The sequence below is a fragment of the Nannobrachium achirus genome, assembly GCF_963921795.1.
Source record: "Nannobrachium achirus genome assembly, chromosome: 12".
NCBI classification, from domain to species: Eukaryota; Metazoa; Chordata; class Actinopteri; order Myctophiformes; family Myctophidae; genus Nannobrachium; species Nannobrachium achirus.
The window spans coordinates 63556620-63575663 of NC_137832.1; the positions used below are offsets into that span (position 1 = coordinate 63556620).

General features: G+C 44.1%; 2 protein-coding genes across 2 annotated transcripts in view; both read left to right on the top strand.

The window, feature by feature from the left end:
* LOC308295976 (disintegrin and metalloproteinase domain-containing protein 9-like) overlaps positions 1-19044 on the top strand; it is a 92529-nt gene that overhangs the window by 68069 nt on the left and 5416 nt on the right. The window contains exons 18-21 of the mRNA XM_080739079.1: positions 4426-4509; positions 4932-5037; positions 5435-5582; positions 12339-12423. Coding sequence (XP_080595205.1) covers positions 4426-4509; positions 4932-5037; positions 5435-5582; positions 12339-12423 — 423 coding nt within the window. The remainder of the gene's footprint in view (positions 1-4425; positions 4510-4931; positions 5038-5434; positions 5583-12338; positions 12424-19044) is intronic.
* Positions 14350-18894, top strand: LOC308294957 (CREB-binding protein-like; the record flags this gene model as incomplete). The annotated part of the gene is made up of 1 exon (XM_080737893.1): positions 14350-18894. The coding sequence occupies one exon, from the start codon at positions 14350-14352 to the stop codon at positions 18850-18852; it is 4503 nt and encodes a 1500-aa protein (XP_080594019.1). The 3' UTR covers positions 18853-18894.

Consider the following 19044-nt stretch of genomic DNA (forward strand, 5'->3'; position numbering starts at 1 on the left):
GACCCACCATTAAACCATAAGCCAAATTGAATATAGGATATGCTACAAATGTTGAGCAAGCATAAAGAATTTACGCAATACTAGGCCAGAAAGAATATCCCTCCCCCTCCCCAAAACAAAATGCACGAAGACACAGCAACGGAAAGAAGGAAATGCAAATGATTCATAATTATTGTTACTGGAGCAGTCCTTGACACTGTGGGCTGTGTGGGACAGCCTCTTAAGGGAGTGCTAATCACAGGTGCTGTAACACATTGGGCTCTGCATGTGTTGAACTTGATGTAGCAGCAATCATGCAATACTATGATTACAGCAATCAAGAGAGTTGGTGCTTAGGGAAATGGTACTCCACCAACAGGAATGCAACACTGCCATTGAAATAAAATGCCTTATAAATTCCAGTTGGGTTGAAGAATAATTATTCCAGCACTCACTCATTTGAATTTTGATATCACAGGGACCTTTGGGGAACTATAGCCTATGACAATAAATAAATAAAACTATTCTGAAATACTCTGATTTTTGGTCATGGCTTTAGTTTTGCTTAGTTTCTTTCTTTCTTCCTTTTTTTTGCAATTATTGATGGAAATTGGAGGCCACAAGAAAAGACACATCTTCTTTAAACTTGAAATTGTTTATTACAAAGAGAGCAATTGGTTTGAATTATATAATTATGTTTTATCTAAAGCTTACATAAAAAATATATATATTTACAATGTGTAAAACTGGTGGTTCACATTTTCATTTAACTTTCTTCAAAAGAAAGACATGTCACTTGAATGAACCCATAGAAAAATACGCCATATATTGTGTCCTGAGAAACATACGGTCAATATTCAGTAGTGAGAGGAAAGCCTGGAGCTAGATTGGACTCAAGTCACCCAAATGAGACTTAATGGGTTACAACAGCTCTTACTTGAACCACAATGCTATGCCATAATATTTAACACATCTTGAGGAGACAGGCACACATGCACGTTGGAATGTGATTATATTATAGTGTGCAAACATAGCCACAATCTCATAAGCCCTCATGCACATTAATGCATGCTCATCGTAAAACACAGACATACACACTCACTCACACACACACACACACACACACATAGTGAGCACAGAGAAAAAAGAAAAACACAGATTCATTCAAATCAAACATCACAAGTCAGGGCTGGACTGGGACATAAATTCGGCCCTGGCATCTTGGCCCTGGCATCTTGGCCCAGACCAGCCCACCACAACCGGCACGAACCAAACAAAGAAAATCTACAAGCCCACAACGCGTTGAGGCAGCGACGTGGTGTGGGCTTGCATCAGGTGCTACTGAAGGATTGGCCTTCTCCACTTAATGGCTGCCCAGGCCCAAAAATACTGTAACTATATCCTAAAACAATAAAAAATATATATTTTTTTTGGGGGGGGCGCCCACTATAGTCGGTCCACCAATTTCCGGTATGCCACTGCATGCCAGATGCCCAGTCCACCCCTGTCACAAGTTCTGTTACTGCACTATGTGCAGATTGATCGAAACCCTACTCCAAACAACCAAATCTCCCTGACATTTTGCATGAAACCAGTTAGTGTGTTAGAAGATTAGTTTATTAGTAGGTTAGTTCGTTTGTTAGTTTGTGGAGAGCTGCTATGAGCTCTGCAGGTTAGTATTTGTTAAGCTCGATGATAGTATTTAGTCATGGGAACAAAACTTTACATGTTCCTTATGACAACAACACTAAAAAAGTATTCATGGTATCAAACGTCGTACTGCAAGGCATGCTTTGATTGCAATCAAAAATAACAGAAAGAGAGATGTTAAATAAGTTGGTCCAAGACACAAGGACTGAACATGAACGGTTTGTCTTAATCTGCGATAAGAACAAAATGTTAGTCAGAGTGAAAGTCAGAGGTGGACTTGTCCAGTCTCACCATCATTAGCATAGACACTATACACACCAAGTTAGTAGGGAGCAGGAGAGGTTTGCTTGCCTTCTTTCTGTGCGATCGTGGTCTAAAGTCTGTTTTATACTTTAAGACAAGTGTCTGTCAACAGTGTCGAACAACAAAACATGATTTAGTTTGAGAAGCCGTTACTGTGTGTGGACACTGTTGGCAAACTCCTACAAGTGTAAAACAGCATTATGCACTCCTTCCCATGCAGTGACTGCCATGTTGCCATTTAATAAAGAAGTAAAGTAATTTGGCATCCGAAATGTTATGTCAGTATGATGGCATGGCTTGGAATCAGTTTTGAGCAGATTCTGCCAAACATAATTACAGTATGTGGGCAACACACTTTTGATATTGGCAACTGCTCCCACTCCGTTTTTCATGTGAGTTAATGTAGTCTCTCATCCCAAGTCCTGAAACCCTTCTCTCATCGCCCACTTGTTTTCGCTTGTTTTGCTTTTTTGGCTGATAACAAGATATCCAAACCTTAAATCCAGAAATGTCAATGTTCTTAATTACCCTTTACTCGGAGAAGGATTGCAGAAACATGAGAGAGGCTTCTGTGCATCAGACTGCGGGCATAAAGCAGATGGTTAGTCAGTGGGTTAGACAGAACAAGGCCAGCCATCAGCATTCAAAGAACAGGTTAGTAATAATACATCTGTTAGCAAACATTAGTAGTTAAGTTAGATATTAGTGAGATGCATTTAGTATAAACCAGATTTGGATCAAATAGAATTTGACCAGATTTCTTAGCATTTGTTTTGTTTCGACCAAACAGACGGGTGGGGTCTGATTCCGTTAGGACAATTCAGGTAGTCAGGTTGCCAACCTGGAATTCCAAATTAATTTAAATTGTGCATGCTTGTGTGTACCAGATCAAAACAAATGCCAAAAACTGTAAATCTTACTTGACCGTTTGTCTGGTACAATCCATGGATAGGCTTCTTAGGTCTTTGGGAAACCACCAACGTATACTAATTAGTGGCTCAAGATTAAGTCCATTACAATAAAAAAGGGAACTTAAATTTAGCATCATGTGAATCATAATAGTTCTGCTGTGAACTATTATCTGTGTTCTCTTCACAACATAATAGGATATGATTCACTAGTGACGTTCCACTTTAATTATTGTTTGTCTGCAGGGTTACACCAAAAATATCTTAAAAAATCAGATTACAAACATACATAAATAGAGACATGAACACTTACAATCTCTCTCACAGATTTGCTCTCTCTTTACGCACGCACGCACGCATGCACGCACGCACGCACACACGCACACACACACACACACACAGCATATACAGTGATAAGTAAATAGCTGCTACTGAACCACAGTGGACAGGCTTTTAGAGAAAGATTATGAACGCAGGAGAAACCCAGCATTCATCCTAAAATACTGGTGTGTGTGTGTGTGTGTGTGTGTGTGTGTGTGTGTGTGTGTGTGTGTGTGTGTGTGTGTGTGTGTGTGTGTGTGTGTGTGTGTGTGTGTGTGTGTGTGCGCGTGCGCGTGCGCGTGCGTGCGTGCGTGCGTGCGTGTGTGTGTGTGGCCAAATGTGTCCCCACAATAGTAGAATTTGAGAAATAGACATTGTGAGGACCATTTTCCTGAGAAATGGTTGATTTATGGTTAAAAATGATTTTTAGAGTTGTGAAAAGATTCAGGCTGAGGTCTGGGTGAGGATTAGACATTTAGTTTTAGTTAGTTAACCTTAGCGTTCACATTGGCAGCTACAAAGATGCAGGCTACAAAGCAGTGTTGATTTCGTCGACTAAAACTATGACGAAAAATGTTTGTCGACAGTGTTTTTTCCACTGACGAAAACTAAATAAAAACTAAATAAAAACTAAGCTGTGATGACTAAAACTAAGACAAAATATATTGACAATTTCGTCAACAAAATAAAAACTAGACTAAAAGGTTAGAGAGGGACTAGTGGAGAAGAAAGTAATTTTATGTTTGGTTGCTCTCAGGTGTTGCGTGCAGCGCGACGCGTTGTGCGCTTGTAGATCGGCTATTTTCAGCACACAACCAAGTGTAAAATCAGTCTTTACAATGGCATCAAGGCCTGCCAAAATACATTTTTGTCGACTAAATCAACTGTAGATTTGCCTAACATCTTATGATATTCAGTCGACTAAAATTAGACTAAAAGTAAATGACATTTTATTCAAAAGACTATGACTAAAACTAAATCAAAATTTGCTGTCAAAAACAACACAGCTACAAAGCTACGAATGCTGTTGAGCTTTGTAGCTGCCAGCGTGAACGCACTATTAAGAGTTTTATATTAACATTTAGTTGTGCGTCAGAGTCGTGCACCAACAATTGCCGCTCTTCAAGTCATAGCACGTCAAAGAGAGAGAGAGAGAGATCTGCTATTTTTTGGCAATATATCACCTTCCTTTGACAATTTTCAATTGCAACTTAACATTTCTATGCCCTCACAAATATAGTAATACCACTCTTCTCTTCTTCAGGTGTGCATGAACTTTGAGTGTCGAAGTGAAGCGGAAGTCCTCCAGTACGACTGTGACGTGCAGAACAAATGCAGCGGACACGGGGTAGCTGTCTGTCTGTCTGTCTGTCTGTCTGTCTACCTCTCTGTCTATATCTGTCGTTCTCAACGTTTCCTTATGTTGTTCTACTTTTGTGATCAAGCACGTATAAAAGTGCCATTATTGCGACCGTCAGGTCGCAGTTACTATCAAAACCTCCATCGGCTGTCTGTCAGTCCCTCCATCAGTCTGTCCGTCATGTCATGTCACACTTTTGGCCCTACTCTTATCTCCGACACCGTTGCCCCTATCCATGCCAAACTTTGTACACACACTCCTTGGCTGGTAAACCACAACCTCCGCCCCTGATTTCTCATATTCCCAACTTCTAGCGGCACCATGAGGTTGCTTTTTGCATACGACCTGACGGTCGCTTATCTCCCGATTAGGGAGTCTTACTGGTATATATAACCTGTCTTGTCTTTCAGATATGCAACAACAATAAGAACTGTCACTGTGAGTACGGCTGGGCTCCGCCCCTTTGTGAAGTCACTGGATATGGAGGCAGTGTGGACAGTGGACCCACATATAATGGTACACACACGCACACACACACACACACACACACACACACACACACACACACACACACACACACACACACACACACACACACACACACACACACACACACACACACACACACACTTTTCTTTTTCCCAAAATAAACTCTTAACTGCTCTTAATGCATGGCTGCTGGTGTGTGTGTGTGTGTACGTGCGTGTGAACTGTGAATGAGTCTTGTGAAGCTAATACATAACACAAGAAAAATGCAATGCCATCACCATGACTTTCTCTGTCCTGTCCTGTCCTGTGTGTGTGTGTGTGTGTGTGTGTGTGTGTGTGTGTGTGTGTGTGTGTGTGTGTGTGTGTGTGTGTGTGTGTGTGTGTGTGTGTGTGTGTGTGTGTGTGTGTGTGTGTGTGTCTCCAGATAAGGACACGTCTTTAAGAGACTTCCTGTTGGTCTTCTTCTTCCTCATCCTCCCTCTCCTGGCTTTGGGTGCGTTCGTTTTCCTGCGCAGGAACGAGCTGATGACGCGGCTGGGGCTGAGCCGCAGGAAACGCTCACAGGGATACGAGTGAGTCAGACACATAGTCTCTCTCTCTCTCTCTCTTTCTCTCTCTCTCACATACACACACCTACTCACACTCTCTCACACACACTACTTTTACAGTACTATTTTACAGTACACTTTAAGACATAATAAGACAGAATAAAGCCATAAGAAGAAATAATGTGCTGTTAATTAGAACTAATATTATTTTATTAGATAAAAACAAAGACAGAATAGCTGAAAGAGCAAATACATTATCTGGCACCGGCACCTGCCGCAGAACTGCAGCGGCAGGTACCGCCTCACAACCGGCAGTCGCGCTGCATCGCCGGTGGTAGGACCGGCGCCCGCCGCACGGAACGGTAGGTAGGACCGTTATCGCTGGTAACTGCAGCGGCAGCCACCACCGCACGGACGGGCAGTTTACCGCTACGGGACCTGCCGGTCTGTGCGGCGGCCGCTGGTCCTAAGGTCGGGACTGCTGGTCCTATCGCCGGCGATGCAGTGCGACTGCTGGTCGAACTGCCGGTCGTGCGGCAGTGTCTGCCGCGGCAGTTCTGCAGCAGGTGCCGGTGCCAGAGAATGTATTCGCTCTTTCTGCTATTCTGTCTTTGTTTCTGTCTAATAAAATATATTCGCTCTAATTACCAACACATTATTTCGTATTATGGCTTTATTATTTCTTATTATGTCTTAAAGTGTACTGTAAAATAGGATGGGACCAGATATAGTATATGGGGCTGAAGTGGTTAGTGTGTTTTGTAATAAAATGAAAATCTACAAAGTAACTAAAGTTTTCATATTATTGTAGTGAAGTAAAATATTTTCCTATGAGATGTAGGTCAAAATAAAAGTATTGAAATGTGTGAATACTGTAAAATGACGCAGACACTTGTAGACAGTCTATTTTCGGTTATCTTTTTTAAAGGACCTACACCATGAATTTTCACTTTTTCTATTTTAAAACCTTTTTTTGGGGTCCCACTGGCACCTTCTATCCTCACAAAGTCCTATTTCTGTACATTGTGTCTTTCTCTGGTTTTGGGAAGACAGAGATGAAAAGCTTTCCACGGGTTCTCAGAACAGTGCTGTTCTGAGAGTTGACGCATGTGACGTCAGACGCTTTTCCCGTTTTTTTTTTCAGAGTAAAAAAAAATAAAAAAAAAAAAAAAGTTTTTCTAAAAAAAAAAATTCAAACATTTTTTTTTTCAAAACTTTTTTTTTCAAAAACATTTTTTTTTTCAAAACATTTTTTTTTTTCAAAACATTTTTTTTTCAAAATTCTTTTTTTTCAAAAACTCAAAAAAAAATTCAAAAAAACTTTTTTTTCAAAACTTTTTCAAAAATCTTTTTCAAAAAACTTTTTTTTTCAAAAACTTTTTTTTTCAAAAACTTTTTTTTTCAAAAAACTTTTTTTTCAAAAAAAACTTTTTTTTCAAAAAAAACTTTTTTTTTTTCAAAACACTTTCAAAAAACTTCTTTTTTTTCAAAAAACTTCTTTTTTTTCAAAAAACTTCTTTTTTTTCAAAAAACTTCTTTTTTTTCAAAAAACTTCTTTTTTTTTTCTGGAAAAACCCCACTAGATGCGCCCCTGAGCAAACAGAGGCCGTTTTGGTATTGCAGCTGGAGAGCCTCATTATAGTAGAGCTAGAACAAACAAAAAGAATGGTCAGAGTGTTTGTTGAGGGTTAAAACCTGTCTAAGACTCAATTTTGAGCATATATTTATACAAAAAATATAGTTTTAAAAGCATGGTGTAGGCCCTTTAAGCATTTCAATCATGGCACCCCATCTTTAATAGTCTTGGATGTTTTGTATAAAGGCAAAGGTTAAAGCCTCAATCCTTCACCTGGTTGGCAGTGTGAAGCACAGCAGAAATAATAATATTATTAGAAGAAACCATGCAAGGCACCAAGCTGCTCATCGGGAGCAATTAGGGGCACAAGCACACTTCCTCTACACCATCTCTGGGGGAGCCTGAGATCGAATTGGGAACCTTCCGGTTGCCAAGTGGCCGCTCTAAACTAACCCTGAGCCACTGCCTCCCACCCGCAATATCTGACTGTTCCCCTGTATTGTGACATTTGTCTTCCGTTCTTTTCAGTTTATTTCAGTGTGTTTTGTTTCACACAGTGCTGTCACAAACCCCTGCTGAGTCACTGAACAGCTGACCACATGTCACCTAATGTCACCTGTCACCTGTCCTCCTAAAACACAGCAGGAAGTGACCATATAAAGACACTCCTTCACTCCCACGCAGTAAAGGAAGAAGTACTCACATTTTGTACCGTAAAAGTAAATGTGTCAAATCAATACCCTATTGTAGGAATAGTCTGTTACGAGTACAAGTAAAAGTACAAAGGTATTGCCATCAAAATGTATTTAAAATACTCATCATTATTCAGAAGGTCCCATTCACTTTTCAAATGTATAAAATGTATGAAAATCCTTTGAAAATAGCGGATCTACAAGCTCACTACAAGCTTGTAGATCCTCTGTTTTCAAGTATATATAGGGCTTTATTATTATTAGTGGCCAAGGCCACGAAGTGGCAAATGGCCACTTATTGATATTGGACTTCAGCACTATTATTCCGCCACTTTTTCTCTAGCGGCTAGACCGTGCAGTCGCTTTTTACGAAACTCAGCAGTATGGCAGAGGACTATGCCAAACGGCTAAAATGCGAAGCTCGCAACAATCGGCCAAAGGGTGGCGCTGTAGGAAGCCTTTGAAAAATGCCAACTTTGAACAGGTATAGCTCATGCCCTGTTTCAGGTACAGCAATGAAACCTGTATACACTTATGCGTCTCCTCATGCCGAACAACTTTTACACTCTGACTTTTGACCTCTGACCTTTACCTCTCCCACAATTTTGAATTATATGAAAAACAGTCAAAATGTATCTCCTCCTGGGATTTTCGCGTAACGTGCGCGAAACCTTTTTTACATGAACTTTGGACCAATACGGTCTGAGAAGTTAGCCGGATTTTCTTTAAAGCGAAACATTATTTTTTAATAATTCACTCAATGTTGCAGTTATATGCAAATTATTCTTCTGCCTCTAAATCATACATGCAAAGTGACACGTTCATGGCATTTGGCAAATATGTAGATGGTTAGTCCAAATATCACTGAAAGCAATCTTACTCTAATTGGCCAAAGGGGGGCACTATACGAAGCGTTTGAAAACTCAAATTTTAAAGGGGCATAAGTCATGCCTCGTTTTGTTTGAAGACATGCAACTTGCTTACACGCGTGCCTTGACTCAAGCGGAAGACATCTGTGTCTTTGTTAAGTAAGCTCCGCCCTTAGATTTTCCGCCATTTTGAGCAGTTTGTAAAACGCTTAAACCCGCTTTTATTCCGGAACTTTCGCGTCACGTGCACGGAACTTTTTTTACATGAACTTTGGACCAATATCTAAAGAACTGTCAGATCGGATTTTTTTAAAATTGAAACATGCTTTTTTAATAATTCAATCAATATTGCGGTTTTATGCAAATTATTCTTCTGCCTCTAAAACATACATGCAAAGTAAAATTTTCATGATGAACTACTGTAGAGGGTTAGTCCAAATATCACTGAAACCAATCTTACCCCAATTGTCCAAAGGGGGGCGCTATATCATTTCAAAAGAAGGCGTCAAGTACATTACATGAAACCTTTTTTTTTTTTAAATGACAGGTCCATTATGTGTGACTGCCGTAGTGTAGTGGTCAGTGCCTGTGCCTGGTATACGGATGGTTGAGTGTTCAAACCCCACGTCGGGTTGAGTTGATGTTAACATCCTGGATGCCCATGGCATGTGCGTATGTCAAACTCTTTAAATGTTGACACGTCTGATCTAACTCCAGATCACCTTCATGTTTAAAATGAGCCCTTCTCAGACGGCCGTTTTTTTTCTGTTCTGAGTAAAAGAAAATGTCAGAAATACTCAGATTACATTAACTCAGATTGATTTCACCCCAAGCCTCCAAAATATAAAAAATAAATCAATAAAATCAAGGCACTCAGCCTACATAGAACTTTTTTTTTAAACAAACATGTTTAACAGATCCTGTGGCTGCCTAGTGTAGTGGTCAGGGCATATGCCTTTCATGCAGAAGGTTGTTGGTCGAATCCCGCCTGGGGTTTATATAAGCATAGAACCATGACATTTGGTAGACTTTACAGTTTGGTTCCTTGAACAATGTATGATATGGAGCCTTCCTAAAAATGTCCCCCAACCCCCCTTGATGCGTATTTTAATATCCGCCATTACTAAATAATGTATTTTTCATCATAAATCCTGAAACAAGCATTATAATACAAACTCTCATGTGGCTGCCTAGTGTAGTGGTCAGGGCATATGCCTTTCATGCAGAAGGTCGTTGGATCGAATCCCGCCTGCGACATACTAGCGTCATGTCCAGGGGGTGTACTTGTGCTGCCTTACGCTACAGAAATAGGAGATAGGCTCCTGCCCTATAATAGATTCATGGCCCGGCCGATTCATATGGTCTTCATAGCTCAGCAAGGCTTACTATGTACATCATCAAACTGTCCAGGTGCATAGTATCACAGTTTTTTATGTCTGTTGCATATAGGCCTACAGTCTTTTGCATACATGTTGTGTAGAGGCCAATTTGTGCTTTTACCTATAACCACCGATTAGTGTAAAACTTTGTATGCACACTTCCCAGAGGCCAAGGAAAAACCTGTGCCCTGCATTTTTCACATCTGCCATTTATAGCGCCATCAGTGTTACAGTATGTAAAACACATTCTTCGATATTACTCCTTCAGATTTTATCAGAAAATCACACAAATCAGTACACAGTATCTCTACAGTGATGTGATCATGACGGATTTGTCAGATATCATATTCTATCTAATTGGCTAACATTGAATTCCAAGATTTGCAGGATTGCTCCTTTTTGAACAAAATGTCTCAAACGCAGTGTGAGATTTTGCACACACATTCCCACTAGGCCAAGGAACAGATGCCACCCTTCTCACATTGGCCTGTTATAGCACCACCAGCTATAACAATTTTTGCAAAACACATTTTTGGAACAACATGTCTCAAATCCCGCATGCAGCGTCCGATTGCCGTGAAATGCCCAAGAACACGTGGTACCCTTTTCACTTTGGCCTATTATAGTCACCACTAGGCCAAAAAAAAAGAAAAAAAAAGAAACACCTGACCTGTCGGAGACCTGTTCGGAAGAACACTGCTTCCAGTTTTTCTTTGATTTGTTCTTTGCTTTCCCTTGATGCTTTTTGCTTTCCTGCTTTTTCTGCCTTGGCCACTTTATCGCTGCTTGCAGCTATATTTATTATTATTTTTGTAATAATAATCCATATCTACAAAGCTACTAACTAATAACAAAAGTTTTTAAATAATTGTTGTACAATATTTACCTCTGAGATGTAGTGGAGTAGAAGTAAAAGTATTGAAATTTGTAAATACTCCAGTAAAGTAAAAATACCTTAAAAGTGTACTTAAGTACAGTAGTTGAGTAAATGTACTCAGTAACAACATACTATCCACCACTGCTCCGACGATATAAAAAACAAAGTAAAATATGTTGGAAGACCCGTTCTGCCTCTCACAGTGTAAGATGCTCCTATTAAATGGCGGTTTGATTGATCCAGATCGCGTTCATTTTCCGAATGCCTCTAATCTAACTCATAATATTCCCTTCACAGAACCACAGGACAGATTCAGATTACGGGGTCAGACAGATCAGTGTTTCTCAACCTTTTTTCTGCATGGGCACACTTTTCATGTCCCAAGAATCCATGGGCACACCAACATAATACGGGGGTGTAAATATTGTCACTGTCGGGAAGAAACCTTGTATCTCCAAGTTTCAAATGTTTACATTTCTTCGCAAAGTAAAGCCCTGCTTCATCATACAAGGCTGTCGCACAACAGTAGTGAAAACAGCCGATCTACAAGCACACAACGCCTCGCACCGCGAGGCGTTGTGTGCTTGTAGATCGGCTTAAAATGATAAATACAATACTGGCTTTAAAGCAGTTTCAAGGGGCACACTTGACCCTTCTCAGGGGCACACCAAAGGTCCCCAGGCACAGTGGTTGAGAAACACTGAGATAGATAGATATATCAACACATCTGAGACAGTTCCTACTTCAGAGCACAGATATAGTAATGTTCTGAATTATTGGGGTTATCGGATATTTGGATATTTATTTTCGGTGGGTAAGATAATTCTGATGCCTATATGGCCAGCTCTGTGATGAAATCAAATAAATAGAGTCCATTTTAAATCAGTCATCATCTTTGATTGATTGATTGAATACTTTTAAAAGTACAGAGGTACAGCTGTTAAATACAATAATGTTAAAAGGATAACACAAAAGGCTCTGAGGGCTTGTTTCCAGTGTGGTCCTATGTATTCAATTCATCAAGACATGTGAAGATATACAATACTATAGAGAGAGAGATCATCAATACTAGGAAGGAAAGTATAGATCTAGATCAGTGGTTCTCAACCTGTGGGTCGGAACCCCCAGATGATTAGCTTAATGTGCAACATTGTTTTCTCTCTAAACAGTAAACAAACCAACAAAGTTTAAGTGTATTGAGGGTATCTGCGTATTTCTCAAGTAACAATTTAAGGAGTTTTTAATACCTCTAAAATGCTAAATTAAATATTGGCCAAATTGTCAAATATTACGGTGGGTCCCCAGTTAAAATATGATTATTTTGGGAAATACCTGAAGAGGTTGAGAACCACTGATCTTGATTCTAATGTTGACTTCCTGTTTTCAGAGCTGACAGCAGCGCTCCAGCCAATCCCAGCAGGGTGCCGCCGCCCCGAGCCCAGCCCCCCTCTGTTGCCCGGACCAATCAGATGGTGAGTGAGCCAACTTCACACTCACATTATGATGACGTTATTATACATACATATTTATGCAAAAAATGAAAAGATTTTATTTTATTTTTTATAACGTCACATGATGGAAAGCTTGCACAACTCTGATATCTGCACATTGGTTTGAGAATTTGTCTGCAGTTTGTTTTACCCGTTTAGAATGGGTACACATTATAGTGTATTATTATTTTATGCTTTAACTATTGAAAAATAGCAGATCTACAAGCTCACAGCGCGGCACCGAGTACCACGCTGCGAGCTTGTAGATCTGCTATTTTTGAAAAATCGTGAAAATTTGAATTTTGACCCGATTCAATAAGTGTCTTTTGAATTTTTGAAGATTCTTTTGAAAACCCTACGTTTCTATGTCAGCAATCTGGCCAGCCATCGTCAAAGAAAAGGTCCTTTTCACATAACTGGAGCTCAGTTAGTCTGTTCTTGAGAGACTACTATGTCAGTGGTTCTCAAACCTTTTCATGTGAAGGACCCCCAAAATGATATTTATTTGGCCACGGACCCGCATCTCAAAATATGTTGTTCCAGGGACCACCCAGAAGCAAATATTTGAGTTGCAAACGTTCGCTTTGAAAAGAATTGCAAGATTTGCACACATTTTCAAGCTGTGAGCTTGTATATCTGCTATTTTTCACTGGTTAAAGCATTCAATAATTCTAGGCCTAAATGGGTTAATTGCTCCACCATATGATCATACGTTTTTAGTTAACATATGAGCGGTGGTTTATTTCACTGTTCTGAATATCGTCAAAGAAAGTTTATATTATCATCACAATATCGATATTGAGGTAAAAAAAAACAGTGTTATTTGATTGTGTCCATATTGTGCCTTGTTAACATTGTGATGCGATGTTCTGAAATGTTGTCACATCAATCGTTCTCTAAAACCCGCTGACATGGGTTGATCATTAATTTTAAAGCTACAATCGAGGGCTTATTTGAATGAATAAAATGATATTTTAACCAATCTGTATGGTAGAATATATTAATACCAGTAAGACGCCTAGGGGCGAAAAGCAAGAGGGCGAGGTCATGCAGGATGGAATTCAGTTAGGCAGTTACCCATATATGGAGATCCATGCACTGTATATGGAGATATGGGCATATTGGTTGGAACCTATTGGTTGGTTCTACAAAGAAATGCTGTTTCATACAACTGTACATTGTGTAAGTACAGTAACGGCAGGGGAAGCAGCTAAGAACATAGGCAACAATCTGAGCTATCCGTGTGCAAAAGTTGGAGTCTGTAGAACCAACCGTGTGCTGTGAGACCCCAGACATGCTTACTCTGTTACTCGTTATGTGAAAGTCCTATGACGTCTATGATGTCTGACATCATACATACAATCCCTTTTATGCCCATATATGGAGATCCCTGTCTGTAGAACCAACCATGTTCTTTGAGACCCCAGACATGCGTCCGTGGTGCGTGTCACTATCTGTCTCTCAGTCCTTGTCCCCTTTTATGGGCATATTGATTGGATCCGCGGTTCTACTGAAAATATCCTGTTTTGTACAACTGTACATCAGGGATCTCCATCTATGGGCATACAAGGGACAAGGAAGGAATGTGATGTCACAATGTGATGTCACGGATATCCTGGGTTTGATATGTGATGAGGTGATGATGTCACAACAAAGTGATGTCACCACGTCAACAATGTGACAAAGAAGACATCTAGTGCTGACATCAGTCTGATGGTCTCTGATGTCACAAGCACACAGCCAAGTATTTATAAAGACATGACCCGCTGAAGATTGTTACTCCATATATGGTACTACCCGACACATCTTGCTAACTTATCTATAGGTTTCACCTAATAAACTCCATATTTGGACCTAGGACGATCTAGCCTGCATTATTGTTTGCGTGATCACCACCAACACAACACCATGGCTGAGAGCCTGCTGGACGTGGGACCTCCCAACCCTAAGAGACCGAAGCTCAGTTCATCTGCACTGTCAGCGTCTGACGGACCTGATCTGGAGAACGACCTGCCAGATGAGATGATTCCCAATGGCGGAGACCTGGTTCTGTTGGGAGGCATGCCCTCCAATGGGAGTACTGGACCTGCTCCTACCATCAACACCTCGACCCCCATGGACCCCAGCTCCATGCAGAGGGCCTACGCGGCCCTGGGGATCCCCTACAGCAGCCAGGCTTCCGGCCAGACTTCGGCCCAGCAAGCCCCAGGACCTGGTCAAACGGCTGCCCAGCAGAGTGCACAGGGGCAGCTGCTGCAGCAGATGAGACCCATCGATGCACTTACTAACCCGGTTGCTCTTGGAGGCACAGCGATGGGCCTTCCCACGTCAGAGCAGACAAACCTGCACACAGACTCCACCCTCCCCAACGCACTCAATGCTAACAATCAGCTGCTGCCTCATGGGTCAGCTGTGGGCTCCATGGGCAGCCTGCCCACAGCAGCGCCCCTCTCCGCCACGGGCACCAGGAAAGGCTGGCATGAGCACGTCACTCAGGACCTGCGCAATCACCTTGTACACAAACTAGTTCAAGCCATATTCCCCACCCCAGACCCGTCAGCTCTGAAGGACAGGCGGATGAAGAACCTGGAGGCTTATGCCAGGAAGGTGGAGGGGGACATGTATGAGTCGGCTAACAGTAGGGACGAGTACTACCACTTCCTGGCTGAGAAGATCTACAAGATCCAGAAGGAGCTGGAGGAGAAGAGGCGGTCGCGGCTCCAGAAACAGATCATCAACCAGGCCCCGTTGACGGCCCAGGGGGCCCAGCAGCCCACCGCTCTGGGCCCCAGGCCACAGAATGGACCTGTGGCTATGCCCAATGTGCCAAATCAGATCATGCCCCTGCCTCAGCCCCCTACCACGCCTCTGTCTCAACCGATAGCCAGTCTAGATAACCGGGTGCCGACCCCAGCCTCAGCCACCAGTGCTGACTACCAGCTCGACTTGCCCATCCAGGAGACCAAAGTCGAGCCGCACCGCGACCGGCAGGAGTTTGAGGAGCGAGAGGAGAAGCACGAGGCAATGGAGGTGGAGGAGAAGAAGCCAGAGATAAAGACGGAGGAGGAGGAGGAAGGTGGAGCTAACGGCACAACCTCTTCACCCTCCTCTCAATCACGGAGGAAACTCTTTAAACCAGAGGAGCTGCGCCAGGCTCTGATGCCCACCCTGGAATCTCTCTACAGGCAGGACCCAGAGTCACTGCCCTTCAGACAGCCTGTAGAGCCCATGCAGCTGGGCATCCCGGATTACTTTGCCATCGTAAAGAACCCCATAGACCTGTCGACCATCAAGCGCAAGCTCAATACAGGCCAGTACCAAGAGCCCTGGCAGTATGTGGAGGATATCTGGCTCATGTTTAACAACGCCTGGCTGTACAACCGCAAGACATCTCGCGTGTACAAGTACTGCTCCAAGCTGGCCGAGGTGTTCAAGTCCGAGATCGGCCCGGTCATGCAGGGCCTGGGCTACTGCTGCGGTAGGAAGTACCAGTTTTCCCTTCAAACCCTCTGTTGCTATGGCAAACAGCTGTGCACTATACCCACTGGAGGCACCTACTACAGCTACCTGAACAGGTATCATTTCTGTGAGAAGTGCTTCAATGAGATCCAGGGGGAGAGCGTGACCTTAGGGGATGACCCTGCTCAGCCACAGACAGTGATATTGAAAGACCAGTTTGAAAGGAAGAAGAACGACACAGTAGATGATGAACCGCTTGTTGAATGTAAAGATTGTGGACGGAAGATGCACCAGATATGTGTTTTACACTACGACATCATCTGGCCGTCTGGATTCATCTGTGACAATTGTTTGAAGACGAGCGGTAAAACAAGGAAGGACAATACGTTTTCTGCAAAAAGATTACAGTCTACACAGTTGGGAAGGTACATAGAGGACCGTGTGAATAAGTACTTGAAGGGACAGCACCACCCGGAGGCTGGAGAGGTGTTTGTGCGAGTGGTGGCCAGCTCTGAGAAAACGGTGAAGGTTAAGCCTGGAATGAAAAGCAGGTTTGTGGACACAGGTGATATGCCAGAGACCTTTCCTTACAGAACCAAAGCACTTTTGGCCTTTGAGGAGATTGATGGGGTGGACGTGTGCTTCTTTGGCATGCACGTACAGGAGTACGGCTCTGAATGCTCGTTCCCCAACACCAGGCGGGTGTACATATCATACCTCGACAGTGTTCACTTCTTCAGACCTCGGACGCTACGAACGGCAGTCTACCACGAGATTCTCATTGGCTATCTAGAATATGTCAAGAAACTCAGGTATGCCCAGGGTCACATTTGGGCGTGTCCGCCAAGTGAAGGAGACGACTACATCTTCCACTGCCACCCTGCCGATCAGAAGATCCCTAAAGCCAAGAGGCTCCAGGAGTGGTACAGGACGATGCTGGACAAGGCCTGCGCTGAGAGGATCCTGCACGACTACAAGGACATCTTCAAGCAGGCAACAGAGGACCGTGTGACCAGCGCCAATGAGCTTCCCTATTTTGAAGGTGACTTTTGGCCCAACATTTTGGAGGAAAGCATCAAGGAGTTGGAGCGGGAGGAGGAGGAGCGTAAGAAGGAGGAGAACCCCGCCGCCTGCAAGACTCCTGAGGGCACAACAAGTGACACCAAGAATGCCAAGAAGAAAAACAACAACAAGGCCAATAAAAACAGCGTTAGCCGAGCCAATAAGAAGAAGCCTGGGATGCCGAATGTAGCCAATGACCTGTCCCAGAAGCTTTATGCCAGCCTGGAGAAACACAAAGAGGTGTTCTTTGTGATCCACCTGCACCCCGCCCCCATCGTCGACACCCTGCCGCCCATCGTGGACCCTGACCCCCTGCTGACCTGTGACCTGATGGACAGCCACGACGCCTTCCTGAATCTGGCGAGGGACAAGCACTGGGAGTTCAGCTCCCTGAGGCGGTGCAAGTGGAGCACCATGTGCATGCTGGTGGAGCTGCACAACCAAGGCCAGGATCGCTTCGTCTACACCTGCAACGAATGCGAGCTCCACGTGGAGACGCGCTGGCACTGCACTGTCTGTGAGGACTTTGACCTGTGCATTAACTGCCACAACTCCAAGGGCCATGAGCACCAGATGGTTAAGTGGGGCCTGGGCTTGGATGATGATGATGGCAACAGCCAGAGTGGAGAGGCCTCCAAGAGCCCTCAGGAGAGCAGGCACTTGAGTATCCAGCGCTGCATCCAGTCCCTGGTCCACGCCTGCCAGTGCCGTAACGCTAACTGCTCCCTTCCGTCCTGCCAAAAGATGAAGAGGGTGGTTCTGCACACGAAGGTTTGCAAGCGCAAGACCAACGGAGGCTGCCCCATGTGCAAACAACTCATCGGCTTGTGTTGCTATCATGCCAAGCACTGTCAGGAAAACAAGTGTCCTGTACCGTTCTGCCTGAACATAAAGCAAAAGCCTCCGGCAAGCCTCCAGCAGGCCCAGATGATGAGGAGGAGGATGGCCACCATGCAAGGCAGAACCAAGCCTCTACCGTCCCCGCCGGCCTCTACTGCTCACCCTCAGCCCAACAACCCCCAGACCCCCCAGCAGCCTCTCTCCATCCAGTCCCAAACCCCCAACACAGCTGGTATCATGTCCCCAGGCTTCACCAGCGCTCCCTGCAATGGACAGCCCCGGGCACCTGTATGGCAAGGTAAGCCACGGCCCCAGGACTCTCCCCTACACCAGCAGCCGTCGACTCTCTCACAACCACCTCCACCGGCTGCTGACAAGATGGCGCGGCACATGGAGATGATGGCCCAGGCCCAGCAGAATCAGCAGAACTACAGCGTCGACATGAACAGTCTTCAGATGAGCCCTCAGCAGCGCATGGCCGGACCCATGCAGGCGCCCATGCAGATGGTGCCAGGGCCACGGGGGCCCCAGGTTATGCAGCCCGGCATGGTCCCGGGACAGTGGCCCGGAGCGGGCGGACCGATGCAGGCTGCCCAGCCCCAGCAACCAGGCCTTCCCCATGGGCAGTACCCACAGCAGGCCATGACCCTGCAACGAGCCATGATGCCACAAGGGCAGCAGCCACAGCTGGCCCAGAGGATGTTGGTGCCCCTCCAGCAGACTGGCGTCCTACCACAGAGACCCGGCACCGTTGCTCCCAGTGCCCTCCAGGACCTCCTCCGTGCCCTCAAGACCCCCAGCTCACCTCAGCAGCAGCAGCAAGTCCTCCATATCCTGAAGTCCAACCCACAGCTAATGGCTGCTTTCATCAAGCAGCGAACGGCCAAGCACCATGCCAGTCAGCCTCAGCAGCAACAAGCAGGCAAGCAGCCGCCACAGCAGCCAGGCATGCCAGCGATGCAGGCCATGGCAATGCCAGGAGGGGCAGTGCTGAGTCCTGGGATGCCCCCACAGCAGCCTCAGCAACCTACCGCTCAAGGCATTCTGTAACATTGAGGCGTTACAGAAGGACGGAAGGACGTGCGGACAAGATGTGACGGTTTTCATAGTTATCTGCGACCTACGGTCACAACTACACTATAGGGTTAGGATACCTACTGGTTGGTTGACAATGTCAATAAAGTTATTTGAAGTACTGTAGAAGGTGTATCAGATTGGACATTAAGTACCGCCATCTTATAT